The sequence below is a fragment of the Emys orbicularis genome, chromosome 5, assembly GCF_028017835.1.
Source record: "Emys orbicularis isolate rEmyOrb1 chromosome 5, rEmyOrb1.hap1, whole genome shotgun sequence".
Classification (NCBI taxonomy): Eukaryota; Metazoa; Chordata; order Testudines; family Emydidae; genus Emys; species Emys orbicularis.
The window spans coordinates 115,997,804-116,015,048 of NC_088687.1; the positions used below are offsets into that span (position 1 = coordinate 115,997,804).

Genomic DNA, 17,245 nt, shown 5'->3' on the forward strand with positions numbered 1-17,245 from the left:
TTTTACAGTGTGTAAGCAAACCAATTAGGAAGAGTAAAAACTAGTACACAAGAATATATTTTACAGGGCCAGGTTCTCAGCTGCTGTAAATCAATGATGTCAGTGGACCCATGCTGATTTTATACTAGCTCATACTGCCCCACTACGTATATTTCTTATAGTCAAAACTTTAGAGAGGATTCTATTTTTACATAGTGAAAAGTAACAAATAGAACTCCTTTTAAAATCATATAATTTTTTATTACATAAAAACTAAAAGTATTTCACAAAGTAGGACAAAGAAAAATCCCATCACAAATTTAGCTAGTAATGTGAACTGGGACATTTTATATAACTCAGTCTCAGAGATTCTAAATGCTCTTGATTGAATTATGCTTTATGCCTGAGACTAGCAGAACATTCTTAACATACAGAAATATATTTTATTTACTTGGCTAAAACTATGTAAAAGTAATATGTTGGGCTCAATCTAAGAGTAAAACATTCTAATCCAAGCACCACTGAGAGTAAGCAAGAATCCATACCACTCCCAACTCCTTCGTGGTCCAACATCACACGCTGGTTGCTGCTAAACTCTATTTCTTCTGTACGAGCTCTACCAGTGAGAACTGTAGTCTCAGGAACAGGTATAAACATTTCTGCTAACAGGTTAGTGCTGCTGAGTCCCATTGTTTCATATATCTGAAATAAGCAAGACATAAGTAGTGAAATGCTACATTCAATTCTGGGTGCCTCATTACTACAAGATATAAGTAAGTTGGAGGGTGTTCGGAAAAAAAGCAGTTAACATGATTAAGAGGTGGAGGAATACTAGACTGATAAGTAACGATTTAAATATTTACACATGTACAGTGTTTAAAGCTATAACTAAGTAGTGGACAATATTATTTTCTAAGGGACTACCCAGGAGGAATCCTTGCTGACTCATAAAAATCCCTTTGGTCAACTTTGGCTGCTGAGTGTTCCCTCCGCATCTCATGTGCCTGATGGCATTTAGGGCAACATCTAGCCTTTAATGAAAATCCTTACTACCTTCCTGCACAATATGCAACTACTGACCAACTTGGTGGTGGCAGAGACACCCCACACCAGGGAAGCTACTGGAGGGACCATGTCTCATAAGATACAACCCTTTACTGAGCTACCAGCAAATGAGAGCATGTACACTATATCAGCCCTTAGGACAGTGCAGCCTATTTCCCTCAATGTGCCTGGCCAGCTCCACAGGACCATGTGCCATGGCCCTGTCTCCCCTCCTGGTCCCCTTTGGGGTGGTTTGCAGCAAAAGAAGTTCTAGGAGGGTCGGTTTCAGCACTACACTGAGAGAAGGGACTGCAACTATACCTTGTCCCTGTGTAAGAGGGTGGGTGGCACAAGTGGGCATGGAAGAAAGGAGGCTAGTGTGTACCTTTAACTGTACCATGAAAAGACAGCCTGGATGATAAATGTTGCATTAGGCACCCCTTAGACATAGCATTTTAAAAATGGGGTATTTTAAAAGTGTGCTATTGTCTGCTTCATTACATTATTGAATTACCCTTTTCCGAGTGAATGAAGCAGTTCTCAGAATTCAGAGACTGCATCCTTCTCTATAACTCAAGTTAACAACTTGATCAAGAGAACTACATTTTTTCAAATTGTCCAGTAGTTTTATTCTGTGGACAAGAGTTTCCTGAGTAGAACAGACCATCATATTTGTTTTATCTGTGATGTAAACCTCAGCTTCTCTAAAAGTAAAAAAGTTGCTTCACTTACCTACTGAACCATATAATTTGATAGCTTATTAATTTCCCTTTTGAAACCTAGAATCTAGCCAGAACCTATTAATTTAAATGTATTTTTTAAAGATGTTTTAATTTCTTCTCTGAGTCTTAGTCCACACTGTCCAGACCAAGAGATAAGGGACAAATCTTGGCCCTCTCCCCTCCCAATACATGCCCAGGGCTAAAAATGCAATGCCAAGTTAGATCTTTGTCACTTACTGCTGAGGTAGGGGAACAATTCAGGCCCTGGAGGACCTATGCTTTACAACCTTCTAGCTGCTATTAAAAAAAATACAGCGTAAAAGCGTAAAACCAATTAAAATGGTCTTTTTAATATTTGTTACATAGTGGAGTCCTTGCAAAAGAATTATGTACCTGAAGTTTCAAACTCTCTGGCCAATTGAATATTTTCAAATTGAAAATTTGTCCAAAGTGAACTCTGAAGTCTGAGCTTATTTGCCGGGTGACGGTCCTCGACACTTCTTTAGTGTTGAAAAGGACTTTTAAAAACACTGAACGTTTCTTTACATCTTCTCGTCTTAAAACTTCTGCCCTGTGAACATGTTAAACATAAATTGTAGCAAGAGAGATTTTTGTGCAAAATATCTTTACTCTTTGTGGTATTTTATAGGAGTCTGATTACTGAAGAGAAAGCAAGAGACAAAACCAAAAATAGGCCAGTTAATTACTCTATAGAAACATCACTACACAGGAAAATGACTTGGGAATTCCACAGTTACTTTGATTTCTCATGCATGCAAAAAGATTTTATAATAAACTTTTGCCTCTTACTGTTATATGAAGAAGCCTCAAGTGGAGATAAAATCTGACCTGTTCATCTAGTGAAAATTCTTTCCCCCACAAATTATAAACAATATCAAAAGCAGTCAGGATCTAAAATATCCTGGCAGTGTGAAAGACAAACAGCAACAGGAACGGTTTATGCTAAAGCTATTTTCTGCATAACCTTGATATGGAACAGTTTAAGACATTGAAACCCATTAAATAATCTGTGTTAAACTGTGAAACACTGACAATGTGTAAATTTCTTCTCTCTCTATCTACTGCTTGTCACATGGTGTCTGAGCACCTTCCACATAACATTGATAGTGAGTGAAGTTTCTAGTGGATTTCATGGAGTCTTTGACATTTCTCCCTTTTCAAGTGTAAAAAGTCTGCTTGTTTTTTATTTTTTTACTTTTTTTTTAGATTTAAATAATTTTTAAAAGGTCGGTTTCCTTCAGGGCCATTTTTTGTTTATTTGTTGACTGGAGGTTTTTGGGCAGAAGGGAGTGTCAATGTTGTGCGTGTCATTCTTAAGGTGGAAAGGCCTTTTCAAAGCTGCCTGGGAGCTTATGGAGGGACTTGGGCTCAGGTGTGATGTGGTCATGGTGGCCTAAACCATGGAGAAGGCAAGCAGCCTTAGTTTAACGTCTATCAACTGCAAAAATGGCTGTTTGTATACATAACTGATGTGGGGGGAAACAAAAAACATTCACATTTGGTGAAATTCTTCAACCTCCTCCATGGTTGTGGAAGTCCCAAAATTGCAGACTAACCACTGTAGCTCCACTACATGAGTGAGGCTGGGAAGAGGAGTGCATAGGGGTGTTGGGTGTCGCGGGCAGGCAGAGGAATAAGGACTATTGCCTGCAAGTATCTACTGGCCATAAAACTCAACTGGGAGTGGGGAGATGTAGTGACTACAGAAGCTAATATAGTCCTTGGTCTGTAGTAATGGCTACATTCCAGTTGCACAGCTGCCCATACTCTGCCTTTGATTTGGCTGTCTGTCACTGCCAACATCCCCAAAACCCCTACAAAGCCCCAGTATTGGGCTGTAGTAGGAACAGGAAAATACAGGGGGAGGAGTTGGAGTCAACCAGAGGGTCAACAATCTGTGAAGACTGTGTGTCTACACACTTTACATGGGAGGGGCTAGGCTGGCATCTGCTACATTCCATGAGTTACAGATGCAGAGGCGCCTTTCCCTTTAACTTTGGGTTGTGAAAATGATTCTGTCCCTAAGTATCTTGCCCACAGCCTGAGATAAAGGGACTTTGTATTTGGTTTGAGTGGAGTGTGTGTGACATTTTTAACATATGCAGCTAGGCCACAGATATTACAACAGCTCATAGTTGTACAGGTGATGGTGGCCCACTGTCCCTCCCTCTCTAAAGGATTCGTGGTCAGTGGATCTGTGCAGTTTACTGATCCACTGGACCCACCACATTTCCCTGACACTCCCTCAGCGCATCTACAGATACTCATCCTCATTCCCACAGGGAGCTGTCACAGAGCTGGACTCCATGATACATAAAGAGCTACCAAAGTTCAGCGAATGGCCTCTCCACTTTGCACCTGTTCTTTCTAGTGACATCGGTACTGCAATTCTTCCACTGCATGTAGGGCCCTCCTTGGCCACGGAGGAACCTGCAGGATTTTGCCCAACGTTAAAATATATGCAGGATCTTAAATGTGACCTACAATGGAACTTAATAAAATTATACCAACTTTAGAAAGAAGATGCTGAACATTCCAATAGCTAGGCTAAGCAGGGTGTTCAGAATGTATTTCTAAAGTTGAATTAATTTAAATTAAATATAAATAAATAAAATAAATAATATTCAAACAGAAGATTGATAATGACAAAATAATAAGTACTTGCAGTGTTGCAGATGTGTTAGTCCCAGGATATGAGAGAGACAAGGAAGATGAGGTAATGTATTTCTGTTGGTGGAAGCAACAAGCTTTCAAGCTTCAAAGACCTGAGAAAGAGATCTGTGAACCATGAAAGTTTGTCCCTTCCACCAAAAGAAAAAAAATATATTACCTCACCTGCCTAACATAATAAATGACAAATTAATCTGTAGAGAACCATAAATGTCTCAGAGCAATCTTACCTGGGGCACAGATCATTAGGAGTTACACTTCCCGTCGGGCTCAACTCAGGAATTAAAACAGGTTCTCCAGGTTTCCTCCTGATGTTGACGGCTTTTTCTCTAACTTGTTGCTCTACCTCCAGCCTATCAGCCAGCTTAGGAGGGATGGGTTTTACTGGTTCCTCACCATATTCTGACTCCTCTGCTTCTTCTTCCTCTTGGTCTTGACTTTGTTTTATTTTCTTTTTCTTCTTGGTCTTCTGCATATAGAAAATACAGAGTTTTCCTCCAAAGTGTTCTACTTGCAATTGTTTTGATCAAAATATACACTATGTTTAGTTATTTCTGACTGTTCTACTTTCCTTACACATTGCAAATAGTTAGTTGGAAATTTCTTTTCATTATTCTTAAAGGATTATGTAAAGTTCTCCCACTCTTCGGTCCAACTTCATTTATTCTGCAGCTAGTAGTTCTCTGCATTCATATAGCTAAACAACAGGCTTAACTTGACTATCTCAAAGCATACACTTACAAATTCTGAATTTGCTTGAGTGAACATTGTGAGACTTTCGATTTTCTCTTTCGCCTGAGCCACCAAGTTTGTCCTCTGTTAGGGCTGACAGCCATTCCCAGGATCATATTTGACTCTTTAACTGACATAGGTAAAGACTGACATAATTACTACTGCAATTCTTCTGGTCCCCAATGATCCAAAGTCCAAGAAACAGAACCCAGATCTCCCACAGAGCAGCTGTATTTTCACTAAGCCATTGAGCCAGCTATTTTATGTTTTAAAAGTGATTACAATTATTAGATATCATGTATAAGGCTGTGAGTTTGTCATGGAGGTCACTGATTCTGTGACTTTCTGTTACCTCTGTGTCTTCTGCAGCGGCCGGTGTCGCTGGGGCTGCCCGAGGAGCTCAGGCAGCTCCTGGGCAAGTCGCGCCAGCTGCTGCTGGGGCAGTCTTGGGTCACAGCCCACCTCACCCTCCCAGCAGCAGGAGTTTGGGTGGGGGGCTCAGAGCAAGGGGTTGGGACACGGGAGGGGCAGCGCTTACCTTGTGGGGCGCAAAGTGGCAACATATCCCTCCCTCAGCTCCTAGCTCCACGTGCTGCCTCCACCCACAGGCACTGCCCCCGCAGCTCCCATTGGCTGCAGTTCCTGACCAATGGGAGCTGCAGAGCTGGCAGAGAATGGAGCTAGGAGCTTAGGGAGAGACATGTCATTGCTATCCCAGAAGCCGGGTAGGGAGCCTGCCAGCCCTGCCAACCCTCCTTCCCAGCACCAGCAGGGGTCCCGAGCTGCTCGCACCCACAGCGCCCCTCGGGCTGCCGCACCCTGCAGCGCCCCCTTGGGCTACCGTTGCCCCCAGCACCTGCGGCCCCCCCCAGCACCCACGGCACTCCCAATATTTAGTCAGGGGTATAGTACAAGTCATGGACAGGTCACGGGCCATGAATATTTGTTTACTGCCCGTGACCTGTCCATGACTTTTACTAAAAATACCCGTGACTAAAATGTAGCCTTAATTATGTATAGAATGGGCTGCTCTTCAGTTCTCTTCTCTCCTCTGCTAGTAAATGCAATCATTTTTCACCTTTGGTCTTACTGACTGCCCAGGTGCGCCAGTGTTCCTGCTGCTATCAGAAGCATTCAGATTTACAAGATGGTGGATTTATCCTGGGAAGCAATGACTCTGAAAAAGATTTGGGGGTCATGGTGGATAATCAGCTCCCAGTGTGATGCTGTGGCCAAAAGGGCTAATGCAATCCTTGGATGCATGAACAGGGGAATCTTGAGTTAGAATAGAGAGGTTATTTTGCGTCTGTGTTTGGTACTAGTGGGATCAGTGCTGGAATACTGCGTCTAGTTTTGGTGTCCCCAATTCAAGATGGATAGTGATAGATTGGAGAGGGTTCAGAGAAGAGCCACGAGAATTATTAAAGGATTAGAAAATATGCCTTCTAGTGAAAGACTCAGGAAGCTCAATCTATTTAGCTTAAAGAAAAAGCTAAGGGGTGACTTGATTATAGTCTAAGAACCTACATGGGGAACAAATGTTTGATAATGGGCTCATCTATGTAGCAGAGACAGGTATAACATGATCCAATGACTGGAACAAATTCAGACTGGAAATAAGGCATAAATATTTAACAGTCAGGGGAATTAACCCTTGAACACTTTATCAAGGTTCATGGTGGAGTCTCCATTATTGGCTGTTTTAAAATCAAGACTGAATGTTTTTCTAAAATATATGCTCTAGGAATTACTTTGGGGAAGTTCTGTGGCCTGCATTATACAGGAGGTCAGTCTACATGATCACAATAGTCCCTTCTGACATTGGAATCTATGAACTTACAACTGAACAAGGGGATTGGAGCAGTATAATTCTTATCTGCTTGGTAGACTTTACCTGCCATGTAGCACCATGTCTCTAATTAATAGTACAGTAACTGCTGATCAGTCAATAGATCTCATGAATGTCTCTCTTAGAAATACTGTTTTAGGGAATGTTCAAATAACAACATGACAGTTTTGTTGACATATTTGTTTTACATTGGTATACATTTATTAATTGAATGCTATGATTAATAGATTTTAATGACGGATGGGACCATTATGATCATGAGCTCTTGCATAGCACAGACCCATAGAAATTCTCCCTTTGATTTCCACATCCAGTCAAACTAGTTGCACAACTGTTATTTCTAACACCTTTGCTTGCTTTTCTTTCGCCTTACTCTGCTCTATTTTTTTTATCATCTTTCTTCCTTCTACTCCTTTTATTATGCCCACCAAATTATCTAGAAACTCTTTAGACTATAATCTAAGATATCAAAACTCCAATAATGATAGTAAACTATCAGGATATTTGAGGCTAAAACAAAACAAAAAACAAAGCACCACAACCCCCACACACCAAAAAAATGCTCTGCTGGCCTGGAGTGAAGGTCTATACACCCGCACCTAACTTAAAAAAAAAAAAAAAAAAAGAAGACGTGAGGTGGTTGAGCATCATAGATCCTTTTATAATCTCAGTTTCAAACATGTAAGGCCTTGTCTCATCTGTAGTCTATAGAGATGATGCTTGCTTATATTTATATAGAAACACCCCAAAATCTATTTTGTAAAAAACAGGCTTGACAATAGTTAAGTGAGGCCTGGTAAAATATGAGTAACATAAAGTGAGACAATTTAGAGGCAAGTTGAAGATAAATTAGGACACAATTCCTGGTTATGCTGTAAACATGTTTTGGTCCTAACTGGTTTTTACAAGTGTTTTAGATAAAATGTTAAGGTGCTGGAAAATGCTATCTATATTGATAGTTACTGGTATGGTATTTACACAGATGTTAACTAAAATGACAATTAATGTTAAATAGCTAATGCGAAAGTAAAATATATTTAATTATGATTAAAATGTGGACTTAATGTTAATTAATTAAGGGGTATTATTATAATTGATTATAAAAAGGGTAGTGCACTACTTTTAGATTAGACACACCCATCCACTATCAAGGTACCATTAGAGAAACGATTATACCCGTTCTCCTCAATTAGTGATTGATCACCCCTAAATGCAGTACTTCATCTAAGAATGAGAGTATAAACACAGTGTATGGTTATATTGTAATGCCTGTTTGCTTAAATATTTTATATTAAATAAAGTTTTTAATTTTAGCACTCTGTACCATTCACAGACCTCCACTACATTAAATTAGCTGTAAATACTCTGGAGGCTCAAACCTTAAAGAATTCCATTTGGTTTTAGTCCTTATTTTTAAGTTACTAATTGGGAACATATAAATCAAAGGTTACAGGTCCCAATAGGAACTGTTTTTCTCCCCTTCTTCATCCATTCAAAAAGCCACTGCAAAGAACACCCAGGCTTCTGGCTCCAACCACATCATCCCCGTTTCTGCATCCTTCCACTGGTGCCTCTTCTCCACTGCATCAAACACTATTTGCCTTCGCTTTTAAGGTTCTTTCTGGCTTAGCCTCACCCTGCCTATTATCTCTTATATGTTATTGAGCTGTCAACCCCTACCTCTGCTCTATCAACAAAAGCATCTTTCATTGCCCATAGACAAATTTCCCCTCAACACCTTCATTCTTCCTCCAATTACAATCTTTATGCATAGGAGGAGCTCTCCCAAAAATCAGCATAGCCACTACCGTATCTTCCTTCAAATCTCGTCTTTACAACTCAACTCTGCTATGAGAGCTACAAGACACTCACCAATGGCTAGGCAGCTCCTGTGTTGGATTACATTGATCATAATTGTCTTACTGGTATCTTGCATTCCCCCCATCTATTCATTATTTCCACCTGTTGTCTCTCATAATATATTTAGATTGTAAGCTCTTTGGAGCAAGATTTGTCTTTACATTATGTGTCTGTACAATGATTAGAACAAGGAGGCCCTTATTACTAATGATGATATCTAGGTACTATCATATCACAAATAAACCAACAACAACAGAAGGTCCCCAAACTCAGGACAGTTGGGGCAAAAGGAGTTGCTGAGGGGGGTGTAGACCATAAGTGGGAATATTTACAGGCCACCTTTGTAGAAGTGCTATTAAGACAAAAGCTAAAAGCATTCATCCATCTTTCTCCCTCTGCCTTTCTATGCTAACAACCATGACATACTAAAATTGGCACTTCTCGGTTAGATTATTTTATTAATCCCGGGGAGAATGAGTGGCCCCGGAAGAAACAAAGTGATAGCGGTAAGAAAAACCATTTGTTATTAATGAAAATATATTAGACAGTTTAATCAATGCACCCCAATCTTAATTGACAAGGCCCCTATTATTTGACACATGGGCTTCTCCTGAACAGAAATGGTAACTGGTGCCTGAATAAAAATGATAGCTGGTGCATAAGACCACTAAAAGAAACTGCATGGGCAAAGTACAATTGAAATCCTTACACTACTCGGACACCTCCTCCTCATCAGAGTTCCTAGTGCTTCCCAAAGGAAGTGTGGAGGGAGCAGGGCCATGACCTTTCCCATTCTGGGACAAGAGCTGCCCAGGCTTGCAAAAAGCACACATTGCACTCTTTAAAAGGACGATATTGTGGCTGTACTGCCAGGAAGCTCTGGAAAGTATTGTGTCTGCTCTAGACAATCATCTCTGGTGATCACAGTTGGTTCTGTGTACCTTGGAATCCCCTCCTCTTGCATACAGCTGTATCTTCAAGGAACAACTGAGCCCTTAATTTGTATTCTAAGACAAATATTAATACAGCTCTGAAGAAGTGAAAAACTAGTACATTAGTTCACTGCATTTTCTAGTTTTAAATAGTTATTTGATGTAACTGGACATTTGGTATTGACTGCCAGTTCACCAGAAACATCTTATTGTTTCACTGTTAACTATGAAGTGACAAGGAAAATCATTCACAATCACAGGGACTTGAATTTAACATGCATACAGCAAAACTGTTTAATCTAATCTAATGAAACCATTTCAGTGCTGAAATGTAAGCAAAGAAGTTTGAAAACCAACATCAGACAAAACAATCACCACTACAGAATAAACTTCTTAGAGAAAGTTTAACTTGTTCTACTCCACTACAGCTATTGCACTTAAATACCATTTATTTAACATAAGTTAATTTAGTAACAATCCTAAACATAAATAATTTACCCAACTGAACTCCATTACACTTAACAATTTGTGATGGCTATACTGATCTTCAAGCTATTTCTACCATAACAAGAGATATCTTAAAAATACACTTGGCAATAGTGCAATTTTATAGGCTGTGTTGTTTACACAAACCTGTGCCTTTTTCCAAGATTTCCACTCTTGTAGCTCAGTTTTGTATTCTTCCATTTTCTTTTCATACTCTTCCATGTATTCTTCTAATAGTTCATTTATTTCAGCCTGAATTTCTGCTTCATAGATTTTTTTATCTGATCTCTGGTCAACCTCTTCCCTTCAAAACAATTAATTATAATTTACAAATATATTGTACACTACTGTTGGCTCCTTTCATTATAACAAAATGTATTATGTTGATAAATGCATTCACATTTAACCTATGCTTTCATGTACAGGTAAGTTTTCAAGGAATTTTCAGCACATAGGATACATCAGTATTACTAGGTTATCTTTGTCATAGTATCTGAAGCTCTAAACGCAAAGCAGGCCTATGGAATCCTAATAAACTTCTTATTATGAAATAACAAACCCTATAGGGTCCTCGGCCATGCCAAGGGCTCCTAGGTGCTACAATAATACTAATAAATAATAGTAATGATAATAAATGAAGAATATAAAAATTATTCCTTAAAATAATTTTTAATGGTCAGCAGTAATTAGCAATTCTTTTTCCTTTGTCTTGCACATTATAATGAATTTGTAATGAACACAGGGCTAGTTACATGAGTGCATAAAATGTGTGAGATATTCTAAGAACAACAATTTATATCTAGTATTTAGTTATAAGACTGCAAAATGGTGTGAGGGATGAGGTTAGTTTTAAGAATTGTGATAGATGCTAATTGACAGCAGATAGTAACTATACACAACGAACTAAACAATTCTGACTTTGGACATTACCCTCTAGTAATTTCTCTGTTATTGTAATTACTTGTTGTTTAAAAAAAAAAGGTGATACCAGAGTTTGCTACTAAAAGCTTATCGTTGTCCTTTTTCATGTTACTTGTGATCTCTCAAATATGGCAACATGCAATAAAATCCCATTGCTGGCACATGAAGTAACAAAAATGTTATCAAAACATACTTTCTCAAATAGAGTTTCATGGGTGTGTTAGTAAACTTCTGAAAGTCACGCAGGGATTTCATTTCTTTCCAAACTTTTATAATAGTCTTCAGCAACGTTCGGTCTTTTTCTTGTTCAGCATCACGAAGTCTTCTGGTTTGCCTATAAATATATATACGTACAAACTTAAACTTGCATAACTAGATGGAACAATCCAGCGAGAACTTATAATACTGAAAAACCACATGTTGTGGTTTTCAATCTAATTGATGGACTTTACTACAATCCAAGAAAGTATAACAAACTCAAACTTGAAGATGACAGGATGTGGCTTTCTTTAGAGCTCTGTATTCTATTTTGCTGAATTCTGGACAATGTGACTTTAATTACAGTTAATTATCTTGAGCTCTCCATCTCTTATACAAAGGCTTATTAAAGCCTTACATTATTAAAAACATTTTAAAGTCAATGTGTGTAAACAGCAACTCAGGAGAATTATACTTCTGCTATGAAGTAATTAAATCAAGTCATGGCCCTGGAGCATTCGAAACACTAACAAAATTAACTTCTTTTGACTTGGAAGGGATATTTGACTTGGAACCATTTCTGTCTTCCATTGCATTATGGTATTGGTATTGCCTTTCCTTAAGCACTTACATATACACTCATGTACTTCTTGAAGACGAGACTAAACATTTCCTATGTAAATGACTATTTAGGATGAACATAATCTTTTGTCAACACTGTCCTGGCTGTAACAATTGTCTTTTTTTTTTTAAATGATATAACCTAAAAGATATTATTCTATAATATGGTACTAAAAAACCCTCTAATTTAAGATGTGGATATTCAATAGCTTATATTCATTACTTATACTAACTTTGCTTCTGCTTTTAAATAATTTGTATAGAAATTAAATACAGACCTTCCGAGACACTGCACTCCACAACCTGTATTGGCAAGTATGATTCAATGTCTTACACAAGAGGCCCATCAATTTACTAATATGGCAAATGAGATCACTGGGACTGGAACTGATGACTATCGTGGCTTGCCACACTCCAGTGATATTCCTCTCAGTTTGCCAGAAGTCCATTGCATGTTTCCAGTCAAGAACCAAAATGTATCTTCCTTTCCAGTTTATCAGAGGGGTAGCTGTGTTAGTCTGTATCCACAAAAACAATGAGGAATCCGGTGGCACCTTAAAGACTAACAGATTTATTTGGGCATAAGCTTTTGTGGGTAAAAAAAACGCCACTGAAGTGCATCTGAAGAAGTGGGGGTTTTTACCCTCAAAAGCTTATGCCCAAATAAATCTTTTAGTCTATAAGGTGCCACCGGACTCCTCGGTTTTTTTCCAGTTTGTTTGTTACAGTGTTGTTTGTTTTGTATTTGTTTTGCTCCATCTCTTGGATTTCTTTGTGCTAGTTTCCTATGTAACATATATTGTTTTTAATGTATGTGTTAATATGACCAAGTGGAAACGTCTACATTGCTATTTTTAGCCACATAGCTTGAGCCCTGAGAGCTTGAGTCAGTTGACCCAGGCTCTGAGACTTGCTGCCACAGGTTTTTTGCTGTGTTGATATACCCTAAGTTTCATTTCAATAATATCTTTAATAAAATGTTTAAGATATAAAGATGATTCTTTAAAAATAAGCTTAATTTTAATATAATCAGAGCCTTTGCATTATTCTCCTGACATGGGCATATGTAAAAGCTAAATATGATTCAGCACTTAAAAGTAGAGTGGCCCTGCGGCATAAAGTAAACACCTCTTATTGCAGCAAAAAACTACACTTTATAGCCCTATGATCTCATATGGTCTGCAGTGACAGCAACATATGAGAAACTAACCGAAGCATACTCAACAAGTCCACTGACATCAAGCAAAATGGAAAGGTTCTCAGAGTTTAACTGAGAGCATTTCAGCAATCAATTAGCTTCCTAGGGCCAGAAAGGCACAATACTCTTTTCAAATCAAAAAGGACGTCCTCTTTTCTATCCGGAAGTGAAGGATACCACCGATCACTTACTAATATAAAGAAACAACATGCTTCTAAGTAAGAACAAGCATCCAAGGGACAAACTGGAGTTTATGAAACAGTTAATTTATCTCATGTCTGTGGTTATCAAGGACCAGTATTTGCAATGACTCTGTCATGTAAAGTAATGCATAGGGACTGAAGAGAGTCATTTAAAAAAATGCCTTCATGCACATTTGTTTTTGCACAGAAGACACACATACAAATTGGATTTCATGGCCAAAGGCATTTTCTTTTTCTGTAATGTATTTGTTCATAGTAAATAAAGTCTAATGTGGCACTGAAAACCAGATGAGATCTTGAATTTATCCAGTTTTACAGCCAGGATGACTGAGACAGAGGTCAAGTGATTTTCCACAAGGTCTCACAATGAGTAAGCATCCCAGTATGAAATCAATTTTTACCCAGAACTCTTCTGATTCGTAGCTGTAATTTGAGCTCCAACTACTAGCATAGCGATCACCATTAAAAAGTCAACACTAAACAACACTCTGATATTTAGGATACCATCATTAAGTCCTAATGATAAGTAGTGGGAAATACTGTAATCTCTCAGGTAGTAATCTGTAATCTACCATACAATAGTATGGTACTGTTGGCAAATGTTAACTATTTAATGGTGACCATGGTACTTTCTCTACTTCTGTTAATGTATTCAGTAGGTTCAGAAATCTTAAGAATCTTTTATTGTGAGCTAAGCATTAGATAATTAAAACTACAGCATTAAATATTTTAATTAAAGGTGTACAATTTAAGAGACTTTAGCATCTAAACTAGACCTGGGGATTACACAACCACGCGGATAGTCTAAGGTTTTCCTTTCATAGTCAGCAGGCATTTTTTTCTACCTGCAGAATAGTCACTAAGGATTAATCTTGCCATTCATTCACTGCATGCAAGTGTACCCCTGTGCTCAAATGAAGCTCCAATGACTTCAATAGGATTCTGTGTGGGTAAAGGGGTGCACTCTTATGCTAGATCAGGGCCTAAGCTTCAATCCTGCTATGAGCTCCATGCAGGCAGGCTCTTAAATCTGCAGAGAGTGCCACTGATTCAAAACTAAAAATGTATATAAATTCTTAAGGCCCAGGAGTTCTGAAGGGAGTGCTGAATGGGGCCTTTAGTTAGCAATGACTCCAACTATGTAAGATAAAATCCCCCTTTTGAATTGAATTAAAATTGAATTTGCCACAATTAGGCCAAACAGGAGGGGATAACAGCTGTTCCCAACTGATGACAGATACTGCTCAGATGTTGACAATTCTGTCAGAAAACCAAAAATGTTCCAAAACTTTTTCCAGAAATACGTTGTTCCTTTAGGAGCAATAAAACATTCGCAAATTTCACTAACACGTTTTAAAAATCATTCTTTAAACAAGCAGAAGGAAAATTTACCATTTAACTTTGTATTATCACAAGCTAAATAAAAATTATGTAAATTTTGCTTTATTGTTAATTATTAATAAATTGGAGACTGAAACCAATTACATCTAAAATTAACCCAAGTCCCCACAAAAGTGTACAATTTGGAAAAAAAAATAGTTTAGTACACATGAAAAGTGATAGCTTATTTGACTCCACATGAAAAATGCCAAATTGACAGGCCTGTAGACTGAAGTTTTCTTTTTTCTCAACAAAGCACTAGTGACATCGGTGGATGTTTCCCTCACACCTTACCAAATTCACCACATAAAGGCAATTAGAGTGAACATTACAAGAATTTAGTGCACTTTAACTTATGTCTATGAGGCCTGTATGATCTAATACCAATTGGTTTCTGACTCGGGTTTAGGCTCTTAGAAACCTCATATGCTTGACAATGAGCTTTACCGCATAGGGAAGTAATGTACTGACTACATGTAACAACAGCCTCTGTTGGCTGGAATCAGACTTGATTATGTTTGTAATTAAATTGCTCTCTAGTATTTGGCCTACCAAGAAGAAAAATCCTTAGAGTAAAACTCCCACTGACTTCAATGGGGCCAAGATTTCACCCTTGCTGTTATAAACTGAGATTCTCCAAGTGGAGAAATCTGAATTCCCCATACTGCATAGTTGTAGTGTAGCTGACAACTGTAGTGTCTGTTGTTTGTGGCTATTAATTTTTTACAAGAACACAGTAAAGTTAACAGTGAAAAAACAGCAGAATAATAATTTAATTGCTTGGGTTTCCAGGACTACTATTTTCAACAAGACAATGGAATGCTGGGAAGAAGGGCACACATCATGTATATTAAATTTGTATCACTTTGAAACTTCATATACATTTATTAATCAAGTAAATGTATATGGCTGTCTGGTGCTCTATATAAATTTCTGGTTATTCATCAACCAGAAAAAAAATCATAAAATTAAAATGATTTTTGGAACGTAATGTGAAACACTGCACAATCTGATTTTGTATACATATTTCTTTATTCATAACCTGGGCTGTTTACTTCACATGCATAATACTTTACCATAAAGTGTCAAGTTTGGCTTGGTTTTATAGTTCTGTACATGTGCAGAAATAAAGAAAAAAGGAATAAAATTCTGAAAAAAAGTGATCTAATGAATCTGTACCTACCTGATTACAAATTTATATTCAGTTACGCTCTGTTGTGCTACAGGATTTGGGACATTGGTTCCACTGTTGTCCAAACTACTCTGTACAGCATTCCTCAGAGCATGCAGCTTAAACAAAAAGCAAAAACAAACCAACAATTCATAGATGGTTTCAAAATTTATGGAGGAAACTGTACTGCATACCATGTAACCTGAAATGAACCAGTTAGCCACTGTATGATAGGAAACTGCTACTCCAACAAGGTAATTGGAAACAGATTAAGGATTTAGTTTCTGTACCCACTTTGTATTTCCTCAAATGATGATTTCAGAGATTCATGAGTGAAACCAAAAACTACAGAAACCTCATAGATTAGTATTCATGGTTCAACAGTCATGACAGGAGTGAACTTGAAACAAGGGCAATGGAACTGCAAACAAATATAGAAGAGGATCACTTTTACTTATCTATAGACTAATGAAACAAGCACTTAGCTGCTTGTAAACATTTTGTCTACAGTACATCGCCTTGATGGACAAAACGTTCTATGATCACTACTCAACTGAAAGCAATGCAAACTTTAAATAGCAAAAAAGGCTAAATATATCAATGTGGTAAATAAACACACTATGAAAAATCTGTTCAGGATTCAAATCTAACCAAATACTTTTGCATTTCTGCTGAGTATATCTATTTACCTTCCCCCTATCGTGCTGGTATCTAAGCACCTTACAAAAATTCATTATTTTTTCTTCACAACATCCAAAGAGGATAGGGAATTATTGTTACCCATATTTTACAGATAGGAATCTGAGGCATAGTGAGATTAAATGACTTGCTTGATGTCACTCAGGTAGGTTTTGGCAGGCTGAACTAAATCTGAGTCCCCATCTAGTGCCTTAACTACAAGACTGTTCTTCTTCTCAAATAAAGTAATTCTTTCTGATGTTTTCTTTCAGCCTAATCTTGACAATAAGAACATAAGAATGGCCATACTGGGTCAGATCAAAGGTCCATCCAGCCCAGTATCCTGTCTACCGACAGTGGCCAATGCCAGGTGCCCCAGAGGGAGTGAACCTAACAGGTAATGATCAAGTGATCTCTCTCCTGCCATCCATCTCCACCCTATGACAAACAGAGGCAAGGGACACCATTCCTTACCCACCCTGGCTAATAGCCATTAGTGGACTTAACCTCCATGAATTTATCTAGTTCTCTTTTAAACCCTGTTATAATCCTAGCCTTCACAACCTCCTCAGGCAAGGAG

General features: G+C 38.1%; 1 protein-coding gene across 1 annotated transcript in view; it reads right to left on the reverse strand.

The window, feature by feature from the left end:
- The window catches only part of CC2D2A (coiled-coil and C2 domain containing 2A), a 118,183-nt gene that overhangs the window by 54,994 nt on the left and 45,944 nt on the right, over nucleotides 1-17,245 (reverse strand). The window contains exons 12-17 of the mRNA XM_065405183.1: nucleotides 16,000-16,106; nucleotides 11,410-11,550; nucleotides 10,443-10,599; nucleotides 4,667-4,905; nucleotides 2,139-2,316; nucleotides 525-681 (exon numbers count right to left, since the gene is read on the reverse strand). Of these exons, the coding sequence (XP_065261255.1) occupies nucleotides 525-681; nucleotides 2,139-2,316; nucleotides 4,667-4,905; nucleotides 10,443-10,599; nucleotides 11,410-11,550; nucleotides 16,000-16,106 (979 nt within the window). The remainder of the gene's footprint in view (nucleotides 1-524; nucleotides 682-2,138; nucleotides 2,317-4,666; nucleotides 4,906-10,442; nucleotides 10,600-11,409; nucleotides 11,551-15,999; nucleotides 16,107-17,245) is intronic.